Here is a 19,471-nt window from a genome sequence, read left to right on the forward strand (position 1 = left end):
GGCTTCAAGCAGGCACCAGCCTATCTCACAATGGAAAGAAACTTTCAGTGATGCTCGGGAATAGCGAAGATCAGAACACGACAGCATCCCTCCACAACATCCCTATGTCCCTTAACTCTATCTAATCTATCCCATTTTTTTTTTTTTTTTAAACATTTACTTCGTGGGGGTGAAGGTGCAGGCAAAAGCACATTGTGTGCAGGCCCAAGGATGTCAGTTCTCTTCTCCCACCAAATGCATCCCCAAATCCAACTGGGATAATAAAGCTTGGCAGCAAGGCATTTTAACATTGAGCACCCTAACCTTTTCCATTCGCTTTGGCTGAAGGCCCTCAGCAGGACGGCTTCATGGGTGTCTGAGCCATTCAGCCAAGTGTTCTACATCTACATGTCCTAGGCTTGGTTCAGTTTGCTGCTTGTGATTTTGAATGTCCTAATTTTACAGAGAGCTCCATAAGCCATGTAGTTTAGCCAGGGATTTGTGAGTAAAGGACCAGATTCTTGGAGAGACTTTTTATAAACAGACATGTCAGATATGCCTTTCTTGCAATATTTTCAAATATTCTTTGGAGAGAAAATAAGCCTCAGATGTTAAATTCTGCCCAGAGTCCTAGTCTAAAATCCTGTTAGACATCTTTCACTATTTGTTTTCCTGTGAGCTAATGAAAAGTTCACAAACAAGACCCATCCATTTAAGCTCAAAACTGTCCTGGCCCAGCACTGTACCTGGCTCCTACATGAACATCTAATGAAACCCTTAAAACCTGTGTTTATCCCTAGATACTCACTAGGGATACTGTACATGAAAGTCAGATCTAATCTCTAGAAGACACTCCTGAAAACACATAGCTCACTAGGTCTGGTGGCATCCATCTTGAGACTGGCACAAGAGGACCATGTTCAAGGTCTGCCTGTGCCTGATAGCGAGCTTAGGCAAGGCCAGCACAATAAGAAGTAAAAAGGCTGGGGATGTAGCTCAGCATAGGGGATCACTTGTCTAGAATGCATAAGGCCCTGTGTTGTCTTCATAGTACTGCAAAAGGAAAGAACAAATGTAGACTCCTCCACAGAAACAGGCACAACATGGGAGACCTTCTTGGCACTGCCTCAATGTTGCTTTTCTTCGTTTCCTCAAGATTATCACCAGAAAGAATCCTGGTGCACTTGCTCTGATGTACACCATGGGAACTGCCTGGCCTTTGTGACATTAATGGTATCTTTGGGTACATTCAACTGTCCCTAATTGTGCTTTTGACACTAGCACTGTCATCCCCACATGCATCCTTAAATGAGACTGCTTCAGAACATAAAAACATCTCCATTTCTCATGACAAGGAACTTGCAAACGAGTGGAGTCATTGCCACAGGGACTTTTAAGGGGATGCAGCAAGGATTCCAGTGCTCCAAGTGCTCCACACTCTGGATGAGGACTACAGGCATCTTTTCACCAAGCAAAGCGACACAGGGCAAGAGGGCAGGGATACATACACTTTACATGCTTATTGCCCTCAAAATGAATCCCCAAAAACGGTTTCAAAGCCTATGCATAGAAAAGACATTGCTGAAGAACTATGAATTGACTGACATATACATAATTAAGTGCATGCAAATATATTTTGTGTCACTGAGTCATCTAGAGTTTAATGTGTCCTTAAATACATTGTTTTGCACTAAACAAAATAGCTGTTGGTGGCTGAGCAAAGAAACTGTTCTACAAAGCTTCGGCAAACACAAAGGACTAGCTAGCTATTGGCCACACAAACAAGGAATCACTTGATCCAAATGGAAAGTGGAGGAAGTGAAAGATCTAACAGTATTAAAACCCTAGACAAAACATTGCCATGAAACAGGAGGGCCTTATTTACCCCCATCCAAGCCCAAGGTAGCTGGGTAATTAGTTTTCTTTAAACAACAGCTTGCTTTGCTGACATCTCATTTTTCAGAAGCAGCTGTTAGCCAAATATAGTTCTGTTTATTCACTCCCTAGAAGGCTTGTTTTAAAAAGAGCTTCTTCTGGTAAAAATGTTGCATCGTGTAATTGGGGACAACATGAAAAGTAGCACTTGATGTTTGTGTTCAAATAAACATCTGCTTAAAATCCAGTTTTCCGTTTGTGAGAACCCTTTTATTTTGTGCCATTAGGCACACTAAAGGATTAAGTCTTCCTTGTTTAGGGTCACTGGGTTCCAAATAGGAGAAATTTCTCGAGGCAGAGTTCTTTGTTCTGGCATTGGGGGACCAAGCATGATACTACCTAAGTACAGCTAGTGTCTGGCACATAATTATAAGGAAGCTGGTTTGTCCTCGGTTATTACGAAGTTAGGAAAATTACCCAGAGCACTACTAGGTGACTTACACCTATAATCACAGTACTGAGGAGGCTGAGGCAGGAATACCTTGAGGTCAACCTGGCTGATGTTGAAAGCCTTTCTGATTGTGTCTGAGATCTAGTTAAGTCATCTGTCACCCCCTTAAGGGGGCATTAAATACTGACAACAACCATACTTGGTCTTCAACTTACTATGGCCTTTTCAGTCTGGGAACAAAAGCCCATTTACACTGTCCTCTCAGATCTGATGTCTATCCTCTCCTCAGAAGCTGGGGTCCTTATTTTAAAGTGGGTGGGGGTGGGTTCCAAACCATCACCTAGGTTGGTTGAGAACTCACTCTGACTAGTGTAGTCTCCTGCCCTTTGTTTCCATTGCTGACTACGTACAACTTCCCTACAACTAAATCTTGTCAGATTTCAAACCCATTTTGCACCATTTTAAATCAGGAGTCAGAAAGCCCAAGATCCATTTCCCACTGATGTGTAAGTTAAGTCTGTGGTCTTCTCATGGAAGAAAACAAAGTAATGTTTATGACTTTGATAACAAGGAAATGAGATTTACTATTAAAAGTGGGTGAAGCACACATAGCAGAGATAGGGTAGGAGACACAAAGAGTTTCATTCCGTGTTCTGGGAAATGTGATCACTTTATGTTCTGAGTCATTACTGTTAGTACTTGTTCTTGATTAAGTTTTTAAAGTCCAAAGCTCTTCTAAAAATGCTCAGATTGAAGCAGCCAACTCTTGGGTAGAATAAGAGTTTGGCTGTCTTGCTCACAAAGATACGTGCCATCTCATGAGGGGCTGAGAGCAAAGGCTGTGTGGCTGGGCATGAAACTTCCATTATAAAGATCTCCACACAGCAGTCGTTTTCGTGGTCTATCAACTGTCTGGAAATAGCATGCCACTCACTCCCCCACCTTTGTATTTTTTTTCCAAATACAAAGTAGTGATAGTTAACAAATCAGTACAACTGCTTTTGTTACCCAGGTACTTCCATAACAGAAAACACGGCTGAGGTCATCCCAAGAGGACCGTTTCACAAGACTGTTTTTTTTTTTCCCCCCTATTTTTCCACACTCATCAGTAGGTATTACACATGTATACTCTAATATCTGTAGGTCCTCTGAAAGGTAAATTAAGGACAATAAATACTACTTCAAGCTACAATAGAAGCAATGCTCTATAAGTATATATAATCTAACTTCAATTGTGCTTCAAATTGTAAGTTTTAAAGTCATTTAAATCGTGTCACACTGATCACTTGAGTCAGGACTTGAGATTAAATGTCAGAAACCCAATTCAAATTAAGCATAAACAAACCTGGGAGACGGAGGGGCACCAAATCCCCATCTCATGCCCCTAAGGAAGATACTAAGAGACTCAGTTAAATTGCAGGAACCAGGGCCTATGACCAACCCCCACCCCGAGGCTCTCTAGCCACGTGCCCAGTTTACATCAGCACCAGGGAAACATCATCACCATAGATTTCTGCAGCAAACAGCATACACCAACCACTTACTGTACTACTGATCTGCCCATGTTGGTCCTATGAGAAGAAATTGGTGGCAAGATAGTTAGAAACCTCTAGGCTGGCCTCCAGCACTGGGGTTCTCTAAACACATGAGGGAGTTTCTGAAAACTGGAAGGACTGAACTATTCTAGTGAACTTGTCCCCTCCAAGTAAGTAAGACAGAAATAGAGCATAATGCTATAGGAACTTCCCTGACGGGGGTGGGGGCGGCACTGAGACTGAGCTATTGTAATAAACTGAACAGGCTAAAGGAACAAAACAAGTCAGAGCTCAGTCTTTTCAAGATTCTCCAAACATTCCAGCCTTTTATTCTGAAGAGGAGTAGTTCCAAACATTTCTTTTGACTACTAGCAGACAGATCAGTCTGCATCTAAGAATTACACTGAGCAATATAATTTAATTCCCAAAGTGAGTAGTTTCAGCTGAATATTTGGACAAGGACATTTTTAGACACTGCTAATAAACAACACTGTCAAAGGAGTTTAAGCAGTTTTCCAGTTAGACTTGGAAGCCAAGGCAACCCCTCTAACCAACCTCTGACCACGGCACAGGAGTCCAACTGAACAAACATTCACAACACAATAGTAAGTCTTCATAAATTTCCAAAACTGTCCTTACACTCTGAACAGCCCTTGGTCTCTGTAAAACCGGACCCACTTTGGTACACTTCCATGTTGGTTCTATGTTACTAAAGCCCTATAGATTGTTCAGATCTTGGGCCTTCACATCCACATTTAAGCACAAGTAGAGAAACATGTTTGAAAGGCAGACGGTACAGCTTCCACGCAGCCAGAAACTGACAAGAAAACTTCAGTACCCAGAGGACGAAGGTACTCAAAACACCACTAAAGCTAAATTCAAGCCCCCAGACTGCATGGTCTTGGCTGCGGAATCGCTGCTTTGAGTCTGGGATGACTCAAGTCTCCACTTCCTTGCATCAACACTTCTACTTTTGTTACAGTAACAAACAGCCACCACAGTGAGATCTACACAGAATTATTATACAGAATTATTATATTTAAATTCATATGGAATAATATTTACATGGTAATTAAGTTATATGTATGAAATTAAGAAAAGTCCAGGTGATGGTTTACAAACGAACATAAGAAAAATATACAAGACAGGAAGAGAGCCAACAGGAAATGTCACTATCTGGCCCTGCCACAGCAAGCAGGGACTTCACAGAAAAATATACAAGACAGGAAGAAAGCCAACAGGAAATGCTACTATCTGGCCCTGCCACAGCAAGCAGGGACTCCACAGAAAGCTACATCTTCTTAATCTGATTGTCCAAGTCATCAAAGTACGGGTGCTTCAGGGCCATTTTGCCAGAGATTCGTTTGGCAGGATCATAGACTAGCATTTTCTGGAGAGAAAAAGAAGAAATAAACTTAGAAAATGAATCCTTTAAAAATCCCCTAAGCCGTAGCCTCTTCCAGCAGTGAGCCATGTTAGCAATTTCAGTGAGTAAGGGAACTTAACTTCACCAGCTCACTACCAAGCCTGCCCTCTTACCCTCCAAGATGCTAACGAAACCCATAGATCTCTGTTATAAAATATAAGATAAGCACTCAGACGGCTTTAAAACCAAAACATAAATTTACAGATCACCTAGTTAATTATATCTACCTTGAGAATTACATGTCCATCTGTTATTCACAACATTCCTGAAAAGGTGGTGATCAACTGTTTCATGATAGAGTGTCCACACAATGCTTGTTCAAACCAAAGGAAAACACCCACAATGTGTTTTTATAAACACAGCTACAATAGATGGATTGGATTATTTACAGTAAGCCAATTTATATACTGAAGAGCAAGTATATCTTAATTTGTTCATACACATGTTATCTTCAGAGAATATTAAGTCAATAAAAGACTAAAAACCCATCCTACATCGACCAACAGGGCCTTGAATTACAATGTAGTGAAGGGTAACCTTGAAACTCCTGATCCTCCTGCCTCTACCTCCCAAATGCTGGGATTATAGGCAGGTGCCACTTCAGGTTTGTACAGAGCTAGATATCATACCCAATTTTGTACATGCTGGGCATGACATTGGTGATGCTACACCCTCAGGACCTACAGACACTTGCTAACTAGTTATCAAACTCATGCATTCATTCAGAATTGTATATGAAGGCTTTGAGGACATGTCAGTTAATACCCACAGCAAAAGGAAGAGATATGCTGTACTCCCCAGATTAAGACACATCTCTTCAGGACATTAAGAAACTTGTCCACATAGGTAAATGTGGGGGAAAATAAAGTGAAACCTGAAGCCAAGTCCAACCAATAATCTAGTGGTTTCCAATTGTGGGAAATCTTGCTTCTCAGGGGCCTGCTAAGGATACAGACATTGCTCACTGTAGCAGAGCAGTCTTCTGATACGAGTGCAAAGGACAATGACACTGCCATAATGTCCAGCAACTAACAGGGCCAGGGAGTCAGCTCATCTGGGGAAATTGGTGTACAGAAAGAACTGACTTTTGTTAAGTGAAATGTAATCCTTTATGTTCAAAGACTTGAGAGCTAAGGATAAAGCCCAGCAGAGTCCATGGCCAAGCCCCATGGATCCCCTACCTCCCATCTATGACCCCTCAAAACCATAAAACAACAAACAGGAGCTAGGAACTTTAGACATGACCAGCAGATTGGGCCCAGGATATGGAAATAGAAATTTCTAAGTTAACCAACAATACTAATATGCAAAATGTGTAAAGGCTGGAGCCTGAATAAATCTGTGGCACACATCTATAGATTGTAAGAGCTAAAACACCAAGTGGAACATGTATTTGATTCCTTCTATAAATTAAAATTTAAATACTACTCTACCTACCATAAACTCCCTAAAGTAGGCCTTTAACATCTTTGCATCATTTTCTTAAAAAAAACAACTAACTGGGCGCAGGAATGTAACTAAAAAAAAAAAAAAAAAAAAAAACCAAAAAACTGAAATTACATTAGTCTTTCCAAGCCTTTCTTAGTCCAGACCTGAGAGATGGCGTTTACGCTGTAAAAAAGCCTGAATAACTCAAATTATCAAGCAGTTGTCAACAAAATGCAGTATGACAAACACACAAAACAGCAAGAAAGGAGCCATTCCAATCCAGCAACACACTCTCAACTAATAGGGTGTATGAGTATGAGCCCTGACCCCCTGCAGTGCATCCACCACAGCCTACCAGAACAAGAAGGGACAAAGTCTAGCACTGAAGATTACTCAGGATCACCAGCCCTTCTATCTCAAAGGCAGCTGTCGCTATAAGCACCTAATGCCATATCTAACTCCACGACTCTCTTCCTCCTTCTGAGTCCAGGACTGATATATTCAGTCATTCCTGTGTCACTATGAACACTACGCTCAAACCATAAAGCACAATTGGCTTACTGAGAGCAAATCCAGGCCGTTTTCATCCAGGTTCTTGACATGGGATGCAAGACTCCCCGGCTTCCACTTGGGAAACGTGTTCTTGTAGTCCTGCAGAGACTCTACTTCTGGCCACACTTCGTTGTTAGGTGTCCCCAGAGCTCTGAAAGAAACAATATGCTATCATATACATGGTGCCTTTATTATTTAACCTTACAAGTTTTTAACAGCTTAGGCATAAAACACAATTACCTGAAAATCCTGAAGAGCTGGTCAATCTCTGAATCACCATGGAAAAGCGGCTTCTTGGTTGCCAGTTCTGCAAATATGGTGCCTATACTCCAGATGTCAACAGGGGTGGAGTAACGAGCTGATCCCAGCAACACTTCTGGAGATCGGTACCACAGGGTCACTACCTAGTACAAGACAGAGGACGGCATAAACGTGCCACATACAGCCACTTCACTGGCTTGTCTTTTAGAAAGCTGTGCGGGCCTCACCAGGAGCTTAAGTCAATTAACTATACACAAGAAACTTCTTGCTTTTCAAATCATTAAAGTATAAGGTGTGCTTAGTGGCACACCCCTCTAATCCCAGCACTTCAGCACTCACAAGGCAGAGGCAGGCAGATTTTTTGTGAGTTCAAGGCAGTCTGGTCTACAAAGTGAGTTCCAAGCTAGCCAGAGCTGTATAATGAGACCCTATAGTCTCGAAAGCAAACAACAACAAAGTAGTTACAGCCTGATATGCTCCCCCCAAAAAAGCAGAAAAAGTACTAATAAATAAGATGGTTTAAAAGTAGCACTGTACAAAGTGCAGGTTTTATTTACATGTTAACATGGCAGCTAAAATTAACATGCATAAGACACACATGACAAAAAAAAAAAAAAAAAAAAAAACACCAATTAATGATTTAGAACTAATCAACCATAGTAGTATATTCATCAAAACAGTGATACTATGACCTCTAAGAACAGTAATGGGGTCAACAGCAGTTACAGCCATCAAAGAAAATTCATGGAACTGTGTAAAATGGAAAGGAATAAACAAGGTAGGGCTGAGAAGGCAGGCAGTGGAGACCTTGCAGTGCACACTCATGACCTCAGCATCCAATAGGCAGAGGCAGACATCAACAACTATGCAGAGAATGAGGCCAGCCAAGGCTACAGGAAACCCTGCCTTTAAGAAATCAAAAGAAACAAGGAGGGAAAGGGACAAGAGTCCACCTGATACTATGGACTCCAGGTTCATAACTCCCCAAATATCAATGTTCTTGCACTTTACAAGTCAATGCCCTTTCACAAACACCAGAGGAACCTAGTCAGATGCAGACTACGATCCTGGCTCCAGGGAAGGCAGGATTCACAAGTCCAAAGCCTTTTTCTGCTCCAGTGACTTCATGACCAATCAGGGGAACTTAGTAAAACTTTTTCTAAAAAATAAGAGTTAAGAACACAATTTAGGGGTAGAACACGTGCCTGTGCCTGATGTGTGAGGGCCTAGGTTCAAGGCCCACTACAGAGGAAAATAAACAACCAAATGACATGCCAAGCATCAACAGAACACCAACAAAGCTTGATGACAGGGCCATGGGTATAGACACAAAGCCTGGGGCTCAATCCCTAGCACTCCCTCCCTCAACTACAATTATTGGCTCCTAAATGTATCAGAGCAAGATCAGACAGCAAAACCTGCCTTTTAGTTATCTGAATGATCACAGCAGTGTCCAATCAGGAGAAACCACAGCTCTGAGAAAGATCGATATAGAGAATTCCACCCTTTTGCAAGGCCTCTTCAGGAATGTCCCCTGACAAAAGATGCCAAAAGTTCCAGCTCCAGTTTCCCAAAGTGAGTGTGTGTGTATTTTACATATAATCAAGAGTGACTGTAGAGGCAAGAAGCAATGAACTGATACTATCAGAGCAGAATCTTTTTTCAACCGAGTATTTCTTTCTTGGTATAAAGGCTGCAGGCAGCAATCCAGCTTACCTCGTGCGTATACACTCTAATCGGTATCCCAAAAGCTCTGGCAAGGCCAAAATCAGCCAGTTTGATTGTTCCTTTGTCATCGATCAATAAATTTTGAGGTTTCAAGTCTCTATGAAGAACTCTTCGGGAGTGACAAAACACAATCCCCTGGAGGATTTGATATAGGTAACTCTAGAAAAAACAAGCCAGAAACTTAATCATGCCACAAAACTCTGAAATGACCACTGTTTCTGAAGAAATCATGGTGCAGGAAATAATTATACTGTCAAAAGACCTTCAGGCCCTTTAAGACTAACATAAACTTGTGGGCAGGAAATCTGTTTACAGAGTATACGTATGGAAGGATGTTATCTATACCCACATAAGAACTTAAAATTTTTGTTCCCCATCTTTAAATCACAAGTTAACTTCCTATGAGGAGGTTTCCTCAACACATTCATATCAATCAAGTGCCTTTTCTTGAATAAAGTTGCTTTTTCATTTCTCTCACTTTACACACACACACTTCCTCTTTGGAGACATCTGACTGACTTTGAATAAGTATTTTCCCCACTGAGATATCCCCCCACCAAGCCTTACAATCTAGCTCTGAAAACAAAAGTAATCTTTGTGCTACAAAAAAAAAAAAAAAAAAACAAAAAAAAAAAAAAAAAACAAGAACAAGTTGGAGAAGGGGAACAGAAAAACATTGACATTATTCTAAGTATATATGATCTATTTAATATATGTCTTCAACAAGACATAAAACAAAGTCCAAAAGCCATTAAGAATACTGTGCTGGGTCGTTTCATGTGAGCTTTACACAAGCTAGTTACTGAAGAGAAAGCTTCAATTGAGAAAATTCCTCCATAAGATCAGGCTATAGGCAAGCCTGTAGAGTATTCTCCTGATTAGTGATTGATGTTGGAGACAGAAAGCAGACCATTGTAGTGCTATCCCTGGGTTAACATATATGGTCCTTTGTTCTATAAGAAAGCAGGCTGAGCAAGCTACGAGGAACAAGCCAGTTAGCGGCACTCCTCCATGGTATCTGCCATCAGCTCCTGACCCCAGGTTCCCACCTTGTTTTAAGTTCCTATCCTGACTTCCTTCAGTGATGAACTGCTATATGGAACTGTGGGCAAAATAAACCCTTTCCTCTCCAAGTTGCTTTGGTCATGGTGTTTCATCACAATAGTAATCCTAAGACATAATATTGGCAATGGTGGGTACCACTAACAAACCAAAGAGAGGAGGGAGGCAATAAAAGGAATTATCAACTGTGTGTTACTAAAAAGACCTTTGAAATCATTGAACAGTATCAGTGAATATGCTGTGTATAATTTATGTTAAATATCAAATAACTGTCATTTAACTGAAATACAGTGTTTACATTAACCAAAATGTATTTTTCACAGAATAAGTCCTTGCACCATGCATCAGCCATAGCATATTCTGTCTCCAGCAATTTAACACATAGTCCATAGTGTGCCACTTATGTCCTCAGATACTACTTTTCACTTCCTAGAACTGTCTGGTATCAAGATGGGCAAATGATGACCTTATCTGGGTGGAAAGAAAATAAAACCCTCTCTACTTCTATTTTCTTACAGGTTTTCCAACATTCAAAACAAGGATAAGCCCTACACTCAGAGTGCATAAGTATTAATAAGTCTCCAAACCTTTACCTTAACGAGTGAAGAATCCATGAATTGACCAGGAGGGATAGAATCCAAATACTTCTTGAGATCCATGGACAGGAATTCAAAAATTAGATACAATCTGGAATCCTGCATGAGCACATCCTGAAGACTGAGGAGAAAACAGTATATGAGAGTGCATCAATAAATACTTCTGCCTCAAGATTTCACCCAAGACAGAACAGTTCCTGAGAGCTTCAAGAAGTCTCTCATCAACTACCTTCACATTACAGACTTGAGGAAGACCTGCCTTTCAGGACAGTAATTTATGTCTTCCTATACAGCTGGTCTTTGTTCCTCAGCTCCTCTTTCATTGAAGTAAATTGAACAACTTTAATAGCTGCTTCCTATTTCCATCCCCAGAGAGAGCAATAGTTAGAACCCAGGCCAGGAGTAGAGGCCTGTCACGACTGACACAGATGCAGAAGCCAGGAGGTTAGGACAGAGACTCTTTAAATTCAAAGGCTACCTGGCTAGAATAAGTGCAAGGCCAACCTGGATGATTTTGAAAGATCCTGGCTCAAAAAAAATTTAAAAAGGGCTGCGTGTGGTGGTTTAAGCCCATAGTCTAGGCACTTGGGAAGCTATTATTACAGAACAGCAATAAATTCCAGGCCAGTCTGAATGAGCTAGAGTCAAATTCCATCTCAAAATTCAAAACCCAAAAATTAAGACAGTTCAGTGGTAAAGCATTTTCTTAGCACACCGAGAGCCCTGGGTTCAGTACCAAGCACCACTAGAAATTCTAATGAGTCACTAGACTAGACAACATCCTCAAAGACCTAGCCCAAAAGAATCAATAAAAAAATTAAAACATTTTCCCCATTCCAATCTCTGTAGACCAGGCTGGCCTTGAACTCAATAGATCCTCCTGCCTCTGCCTCCTGAGTGCTGGGACTAAAGGCATGTGCCACCAACGCCCAGCACTCAACCTAGCTACTTTCCTAAAGGGCCTTGGGCTCTGAAAGTAAGGGCTGACAAAGCTCCTCGTGGAAGGGCTTCCTTCCTCCCACAGCTACCATGCCTATTCCTCCAGTCAACACTAATTCTCAGTAGCATGTCTGAAACTCTTTGAACAAGCTACTCTTTATCTACTCCTAGTATCACAATCAACAACAACAACAAAAAAAAAAAAAAAAAAAAAAAAAACAGAACTCTATCCCACTCCACCCAGAAGCTGAGCAAACATAAAAATGTCCACATTACAATTGATCTGAAATAGCACAGAACTGTTTCAATTCAGACAGCCCACCTGACTATATTTGGATGGCGAAGTTCTTTTAATAGAGAGATTTCCCGGATTGCAGTACTGGGCACTCCTTCTTCCTCACTTTCAAGTCTGATTTTCTTCATGGCCACTATCTGGCCAGTAGTCCTGTGTCTACCCTTATACACCACACCATAAGTACCTGAAATGAACAAAGATTTTTTTTTAAAGTGAACCCTTAAGGTGTCACATGATGTGCCTGCTGAGGCCAGACAGGAGGTAACCTCACATATACTTGAACTCTCACTACTTCCAAAATAGAAACTGAAGGTAACTACAGCCTAACCTACACATGGTTTAGGAATAAGACCCATGGTTGTCACCCAAGTCTCCCACAGTTAAGCTTCCTTCATGAGCCAGCAAACAAGTTGAAATTCACCTGTCAAATATCTTGCATGTAATTAAAAACACACTGTAAACTGAAGCTGGGAAAACAGGTCCAAGAAGAGGCACTGGGACACTCTCAGGGTGACTTATGCTTTCCATACTCTTACACATCTCACAATGTAGTCAACAGTCCTTGGTCAGCAGAGTAGGGACAAATACCACACCACACATTTTTATTAAGACCAATAAAGCTGCTATTGCTACAGTAGGAAGCCTCCCTCCCATTGGGAATGTTAAAAACACTAACATAAGTGTCACATGAACAGCAATGGCATTAAGAAAAGACACAGTGGGGTGTGGCAGGCATAGCAAGATGAACTAATTACCTACCTCACACCTGTGCTGCACACACTTCTCCAGATATTACAGGTGTTTAAAAAAAAAAAAAAAAAAAAAAAAAAAACCTTGGGGTCCAGTTTAAAGAGGTACTAAACTCCCTAGCTATATATAAACTTTGTCAAACAGTTTTTCATACCATCAGTATTGACTTCAGAAGTGACTAGAACAACAGGTCTGGTGACACACAGCTGTGATCATAGCTATTTGAAATGCTAAGGCAGGAAAATTCCAAGTCAGTGAGACTTAGTGAGACCTGTCCCAAAAGACAGAGATCCCAGCATGGTGTACATGTCTGTAATCCTATTACTTGGGAAGCTGAGGCAAGGTTAGAAACTGTCTAAAAAACCTAAAGGATTAGAGCAGCCATAGTTTTTACTGGCTCTAAGAATCTGTCCCAATGATCAACTGTTTAGAATAATATTAAGCAGTTTGCTCAGCAGCAAGTTGACGTTCATATAAGCTTTGTTCTAGCATTTTTGTTTTAACTATATATAGTAGTTTGTATTCCTAAACAATTCAGTCATTTTAATATTACTTCAAGTAAAATCCTTACTATTTTGACCAAATGCTAGGTGACTTTGAATAACCAAAACATCCCAGATAAAAAGAACTGTATTTTGTCTGCAAAGCCATAGGAAATCTATGCCTTCACAGCTTTCTGAGAGTGGATATCTGACTTGTATGAAGTAGTTAAGCCATTAGCAAGAGGACACTGAACTGTCCTGATTAGCAAGTATATAACAATCCAATAAAAAATTATTAATTCTGAATTCCTACAGCATTTTTTGTTCCCTCCCAGTGAGTTGCTTCATTCCCTGAATAAAGTGCAGAACTAAGTCATGATGATTAGCAGCTAACATTCAGTAAACACTGACTTAGACACCAAGACAACATTTGAGTCTCAGCTCCTGGCTCTTCTCAATGCATGTCTGCAATAGGGCTAAACAAAGAAAGTACAACCATTTTACTAGTTAATCACTGAACACTATTCATGAATTAAACAGCAGAGACTCAGAAATTCGTGTTTTAGATAAAGAAGTATTTTAAATCATTAAATAATTTAGGGGTCTATCAGACAAGGTTGAAGAGATGTCAAATCATTTCAACAAGTCAGTTTCTTAGCACAGATTACATACAACATACACAGAACCCAAGACAGTCAAGCACGGTGGAGCAGATAAGCCTCTAGGCCATAGAGTTCAGGAAAGAAGGTGAAGGTGCTCCAGGACCTGAGCAGCTCCTGGGAGACATTGGGGCCCTAGCCTTCATGGAGCCTAAACCTCGAGCAACTAAAGGAATATGAAAGCTGATGCAAAGGAAATGGCCAAATCCCCTCAACTAGAACAGCAGTTCTTGATATGTGTGTGGGCCCAGACTCCTTTGGGGGGTTGAATAGCCCTTTCATATTATAAGGGTCACCTAAGACTATAGGAAAACAGGTATTTTTACATTACAGTTCATAACAGTAGCAAAAATACAGTTATGAAGTAGGAACAAAAACAACTTTATGCTGGGGGAGGGGGTGTCACTACAACATGAGGAACTTTATTAAAGGGTCCCAAATGAGGAAGGCTAAGAGCCACCAAACTAGATAGCATTGGCTGGTTTTAGAAAGCCCTACCTGAAAGGATCAAAGAAACACAATTGCAATTGGAGAGATGGGTAGTGGCAGGTGAGGCTGGTGAGGGATGTGGTTACCATGTAAGGAGACAGTTGTCAAGATGGTCACATTGTAACAGAAAACTCCAGACTCCCACCTGAACACTACCTGGGCGGCTCCTGGCTTACTAAATTCCCTGTCTTGGTTTTAATCCCCTGTGTTAAGTGGGGTCTCTGAACAGAAATGAAAATGAAAACAGTGCTCCACAGAACCCACATAGAAACAAGCTCCACCGTTTGCTCCTGGAGAGCTAAGAATGACGTCTTGACTCCTAGGTAGAAATATGGAAATTCTGTTGCAGGGAGAGAAAAAAAAACAAGAAATAGGAAAGGGTTATTTTCATTCCTCATTTATGCCACATGGGCCTAAGCATTGTTCAAAATACTACAGAAAGGAATTGAACAACACATGAAAGCCACTACGTTTAAGTCATTCTTGCCTGTGGTAACCCCACAGAAAATTATTCACCTTAGTTTATCAATTAATATACTCAATTTACATAAAACTAGAATATAGTATTTAGAACTGAGTAAGACTAAAAATATACTGTGAAATTAGCATAATTCTACCTCCCTAACCTTTTCCCCCAAACCCACATATAAGCTATCAGTAGTGTTTCTGAAACACAGGTACCTGGTGTGTTTAGGACCAGAAGTGAAATGAGCTTCAGTAGTAAGTGTGAGGTCCTGTGATCATTAGCAAAGAACACGAATAATTGAATTCTCTTGAACAGAGAGTTATAAGGGAACCATGCCTTATTGTTCCCGTGATAAACACCCAGACAAAAGCAACCCATGAAAGGGTTTATTTGGCCTCAGAATCTGGGTCACAGTCCAGCAGAAGCACAAGGCAGCTGAGAGTAAGGCTTACTATGGCTGGGCTCCCTCTCTCCACTTACAGTCCAGGATCTCAGCTAGGGAATTGTGCCCACAGTGGGAGAAGGCCTCTGCCTACTTCAATATAGTCGAGATAATACCCTACAGCAGTGCTCAGGGTGATTCCAGATTCTGTCAAAGTGACCACTAACACCAACTAAAACAGCACACTAGTGCAGGTAAGTACAAATACATCAATGATTACACTCAAAAAATGCTTTTGTGTTACACAGTAGCATTGTTGAATTATTTTCAAAAACTTTATACTAAAAACACTCACCTTCTCCAATTTTCTCTATTTTGATATAGTCTTCCATAGTTACCCAACAGGTTATGACAGACCCTAAAACAAGGGCAAACAGTGTGATTACATGCTACAACCTCATCAGTAAGGTATCACATACAAAAAGTGTTTTCTACAGTGCCTTCTACATAGCCCATAAATAAGTTATCAAAATGGTATTATCAGTGTTTAACTACTCTTGTGATAGCTTTCTGAGCCTTCTCGGCTCCCAAGATATTGCATTTGCATATTCTATACAGCATAGTACTTAGCCTCTTCGAATTCCACAAATTAAGCACACCTCATTAAGGAAAAAGGCCTGTCATCCCAGCTACTGAGGAGGCTGATATAGAAGGATTAAAAGTTCAAGACTAGAACAATTTAGTGACAGTCTCAAAATATAAAAAGGAATAAGGTTTTGGGTTTGATTCCCAGGACAAAAAGTTAAAAAGCAAACAAAAATATAATAATTTTAATGCCAGTACATGCTAATTCTACCCAACCATTTCAAGACACACTGCTACTGTACTAAATTTGTATTGTTTTAATTTTCTGAAAATCCTAAAAATCTATGCGAAGGAAGTCACACATGATGTAATCCAATCCTAGCACAAGGGACGCTGAAGCAGAAGAGCAAGTTCAGGGCCACCCTGTGGCCTAAATAACTGTGACACTATCTCAAAAGGAAATGAAGTACCACCTTAAAGTACAACCACTAGAAATAACATTTATTACAAAAACATTTATTTTAAAAGCATACAATCCACTTGAGAAGCAGGAATGCTCAGCCACTCAAGTGAACTGAATGCCTTCAAAAAGCAGCCATAATCAATCCCACTCAAGACACTCAAAGGGGAATGTCCATAAGCACAGAATAAATAGTGTAAGGTACTGGGCTGACTAGCTTTATGTCAATGTGACACCAGCTAAAGTCATCTGGGAGGAGGGAACCTCAATTTTAAAAATGCCTCCATAAGATGGAGGCTGCAGACAAGCTTGTAGAGCATTTGTTTACTGATTGATGGGGGAGGGCCCAGACCATTATGGGTGGTGCCATTCCTGGGCATCCCATGGTCCTAGATTCTATAAAAAAAAAAAAAAAAAAGCAGGAGGAGGTGAATCTCTGTGAGTTCCAGTCCAGAGCTAGTTCCAGGACAGGCTCCAAAGCAATATAGAGAAACCCTGTCTGGAAAAACCAAAAAAGAAAAAAGCAGACTGAGCAAGAAAAAAATCCTAGTCCAACAGCGGCTACTACTCCAGGTTCCTGCCCTATTTGAATTCCTTCCTGTCCTGACTTCCTATGATGATACTGTGATGGAGAAAGTCAAATAAACCCCCTCCACCCCAAGTTGCTTTCGTCATGGTGTTTCATCACAGCAATAACTCTTAAGAAGGTGCCATTTGCACAGAATTCTAATCACACTTGCAAAGTGTCATGAACATAAAGAGGGAGAAAAAATCCTTGCCTCACACAGCATGGTGGGAAAAAAAAATGTAAGCACCTTTTGCCGTCAAAGCCAGATCAGATCTTTTACCAAGATCACTGAATAGCTGACATTTCTTGAGTTCCATTCCTGACAGATTCCCTTCCAAAGTAAAATGAACCCAGTGAAGTATGGTGATGACACAGCCTGGAATCCCAGCTCTCACGACTACACACACAGTCAGTGGCTAAAAAGAAACTCAATTATTCGTACTTCTAAGAAATTACAATGGCCATCAGAAAAATCCTTTTCCTTCAAATAGCCATACGTAACATAACCTTGGTACATTAAAACTTTTCAGTCCCCTTTGTACATACAGCTAAGAGTTAACGCATCTTCAAAGATGGGCACATTTTTTCCAGTCTCCTGGGGCTGGTGCTATTAGCTGCCCAGAGCATCTCTCCAGCCCAGACCTTCCAAGTTTGGGGGGGATGGTGATACGCACCAGAACCTTCAGTAACAGCTTTTTTTTTTTTTTTCTTTTTAAAGACGATGGATATTAAATCATCAATGTTTCCACCTCTTAGCCAGGATTCTGTCTGTGGCTGCCTCCACGCACAGACAACTGAAAATAAGGAACGATCCTACGCTCTTTCTTGGCCCTGAACCTTCATACTCATGTTTTTAAACCACAGGGACTCCCGCAGCACTCACTGAGGGCCTCCGGGGGCAGCTGGCGTGGTGCAGCCTAGCTCTTGCACACAGGCAGGCCAACAGGCCCGAGGACACGGCTAAACACCCCGCCCACACCCGGAGCTCCAGAGAGGCCCTGCGGGGCTGCAGGAACCCGGGGCTCGGGTGAGGCCCTGCGCGTCCACGGGGACCCCGAGCTCAGGTGAGGCCCTGCGCGTCCACAGGGGACCCGGAGCTCAGGTGAGGCCCTGCGCGTCCACAGGGGACCCGGAGCTCAGGTGAGGCCCTGCGCGTCCACAGGGGACCCCGGGCGCGGGTGAGGCCCAACCCGTTCACAAGAGACCATGCCCTCACGTGGAGGTCCTACCCGTCCACAAGGGGACCCTGGGCCACACGGAGGTCCTGCCCGTCCTCACAGGGCTCACGTGGAGGGCCCGCAGGGCCTGCCCGCACCCGGCCCGCCTCACGCCATACCTCTCTTGTTCCCGCGGCCGTCACACCGCAGTTCCGGACGGCGCGGACACAGCGACTCCCGGAGCTCAGAGGCCGAGTGCCAGCAGTTTCAAACTCACCGCGATAAAGCGCCCGGGATCCACCAATCAGGTTGCACGTAGACGTTCAAAGGAGCCAATCATAACCGAGTTACGGTGGGGCGGGGCCGCCTGGGAGCCCAGAGCGCGAAAGGGAGCGGAAACCGCGGCTGGAGGAAAAGCAGGAGGGCGGGCGCCAACTGACTCTGAGCTCTGCTTTCCTTCCAGTGTCGTCCTCCTGTTTCTAGACAGTCTGATCTAATTTTTTTCTCTCTCCTCTCTCTCTTTTGTAACTTCTTTCCAGTAGTAACACAATTCAAAGGTATTGAGTTGAAACAGCTAGCCACAAAAGTGATATTGACATAACATAGAGTCTCTTTTACTGCTAACACGTAAAATTACTTTGTGATTATGCTTTTCAAAAATATGTATTAAGCTGGACATGGTGGCGAGCGGCTCTGAGCTCTTCGGAGGCAGAGGCGGGCAGATCTCTTGAGTTCGAATCCAACCTGGTCTACAGAGCAAGTTCTAAGACAGCCAGGGCTACAATGCTGGTTTTGTTAATTCTCCTCAACCCTTCTCCCTGTACCCCTAGTCCCCTCACCATGTAGCCCCACCCCTCCCCACCCCCAGCATCCCATGTTACTTGTGCCCAATCCACAGCTCCTGTGGGAAAAGGCTTATAAGCACTTATACATGAACACCATATGCTAGGATCCGCATATGAGAAAGAACACACAGTCTCTGCCTCTGAGTGTGTGTGTGTGTGTGTGTGTGTGTGTGTGTGTGTGTGTGTGTGTGTGTGTGTGTGAGTGTGTATTGCCTTCATGTATTTTCTAGCTCCATCCATGTACCTGCAGATTTCATTGATTATGGTTTTTTCAAACGGCTGATTGGTTGGCTGGCAGAAGGATCACGCTTAAAGTAAAGGAAAGGGAGATAAGAAAACACTGAAAGACACCCTCAAAATTGAAAAGATAAGTGCCTGTCTGTCCCTGTGATTTTATACATCTGTACCCACGATTTGCTTTTATATTGTACATAAAATGTTGTACATTAAACTTTTAAAATATCTCCATTTAAGAATCTTAAATATTCCTTCAAAAGCAAA

The 19,471-nt window shown here is 41.9% G+C and overlaps 1 protein-coding gene across 1 annotated transcript; it reads right to left on the reverse strand.

Moving 5' to 3' along the window:
* Window positions 1-4,884: 4,884 nt before the first annotated feature.
* Cdk1 (cyclin dependent kinase 1) lies at window positions 4,885-18,418 on the reverse strand. Its single transcript, XM_051186870.1, has 8 exons — window positions 18,305-18,418; window positions 15,711-15,773; window positions 12,155-12,311; window positions 10,891-11,014; window positions 9,224-9,394; window positions 7,487-7,650; window positions 7,256-7,397; window positions 4,885-5,230 (listed from the first exon to the last, which is right to left on the reverse strand). Exons 2-8 carry the CDS (start codon window positions 15,745-15,747, stop codon window positions 5,132-5,134), a joined length of 894 nt encoding a protein of 297 aa, XP_051042827.1. The 5' UTR covers window positions 15,748-15,773; window positions 18,305-18,418; the 3' UTR covers window positions 4,885-5,131.
* Window positions 18,419-19,471: the final 1,053 nt, after the last annotated feature.

Source organism: Phodopus roborovskii, unplaced genomic scaffold, assembly GCF_943737965.1.
Source record: "Phodopus roborovskii unplaced genomic scaffold, PHOROB, whole genome shotgun sequence".
In the NCBI taxonomy this organism is placed as follows: Eukaryota; Metazoa; Chordata; class Mammalia; order Rodentia; family Cricetidae; genus Phodopus; species Phodopus roborovskii.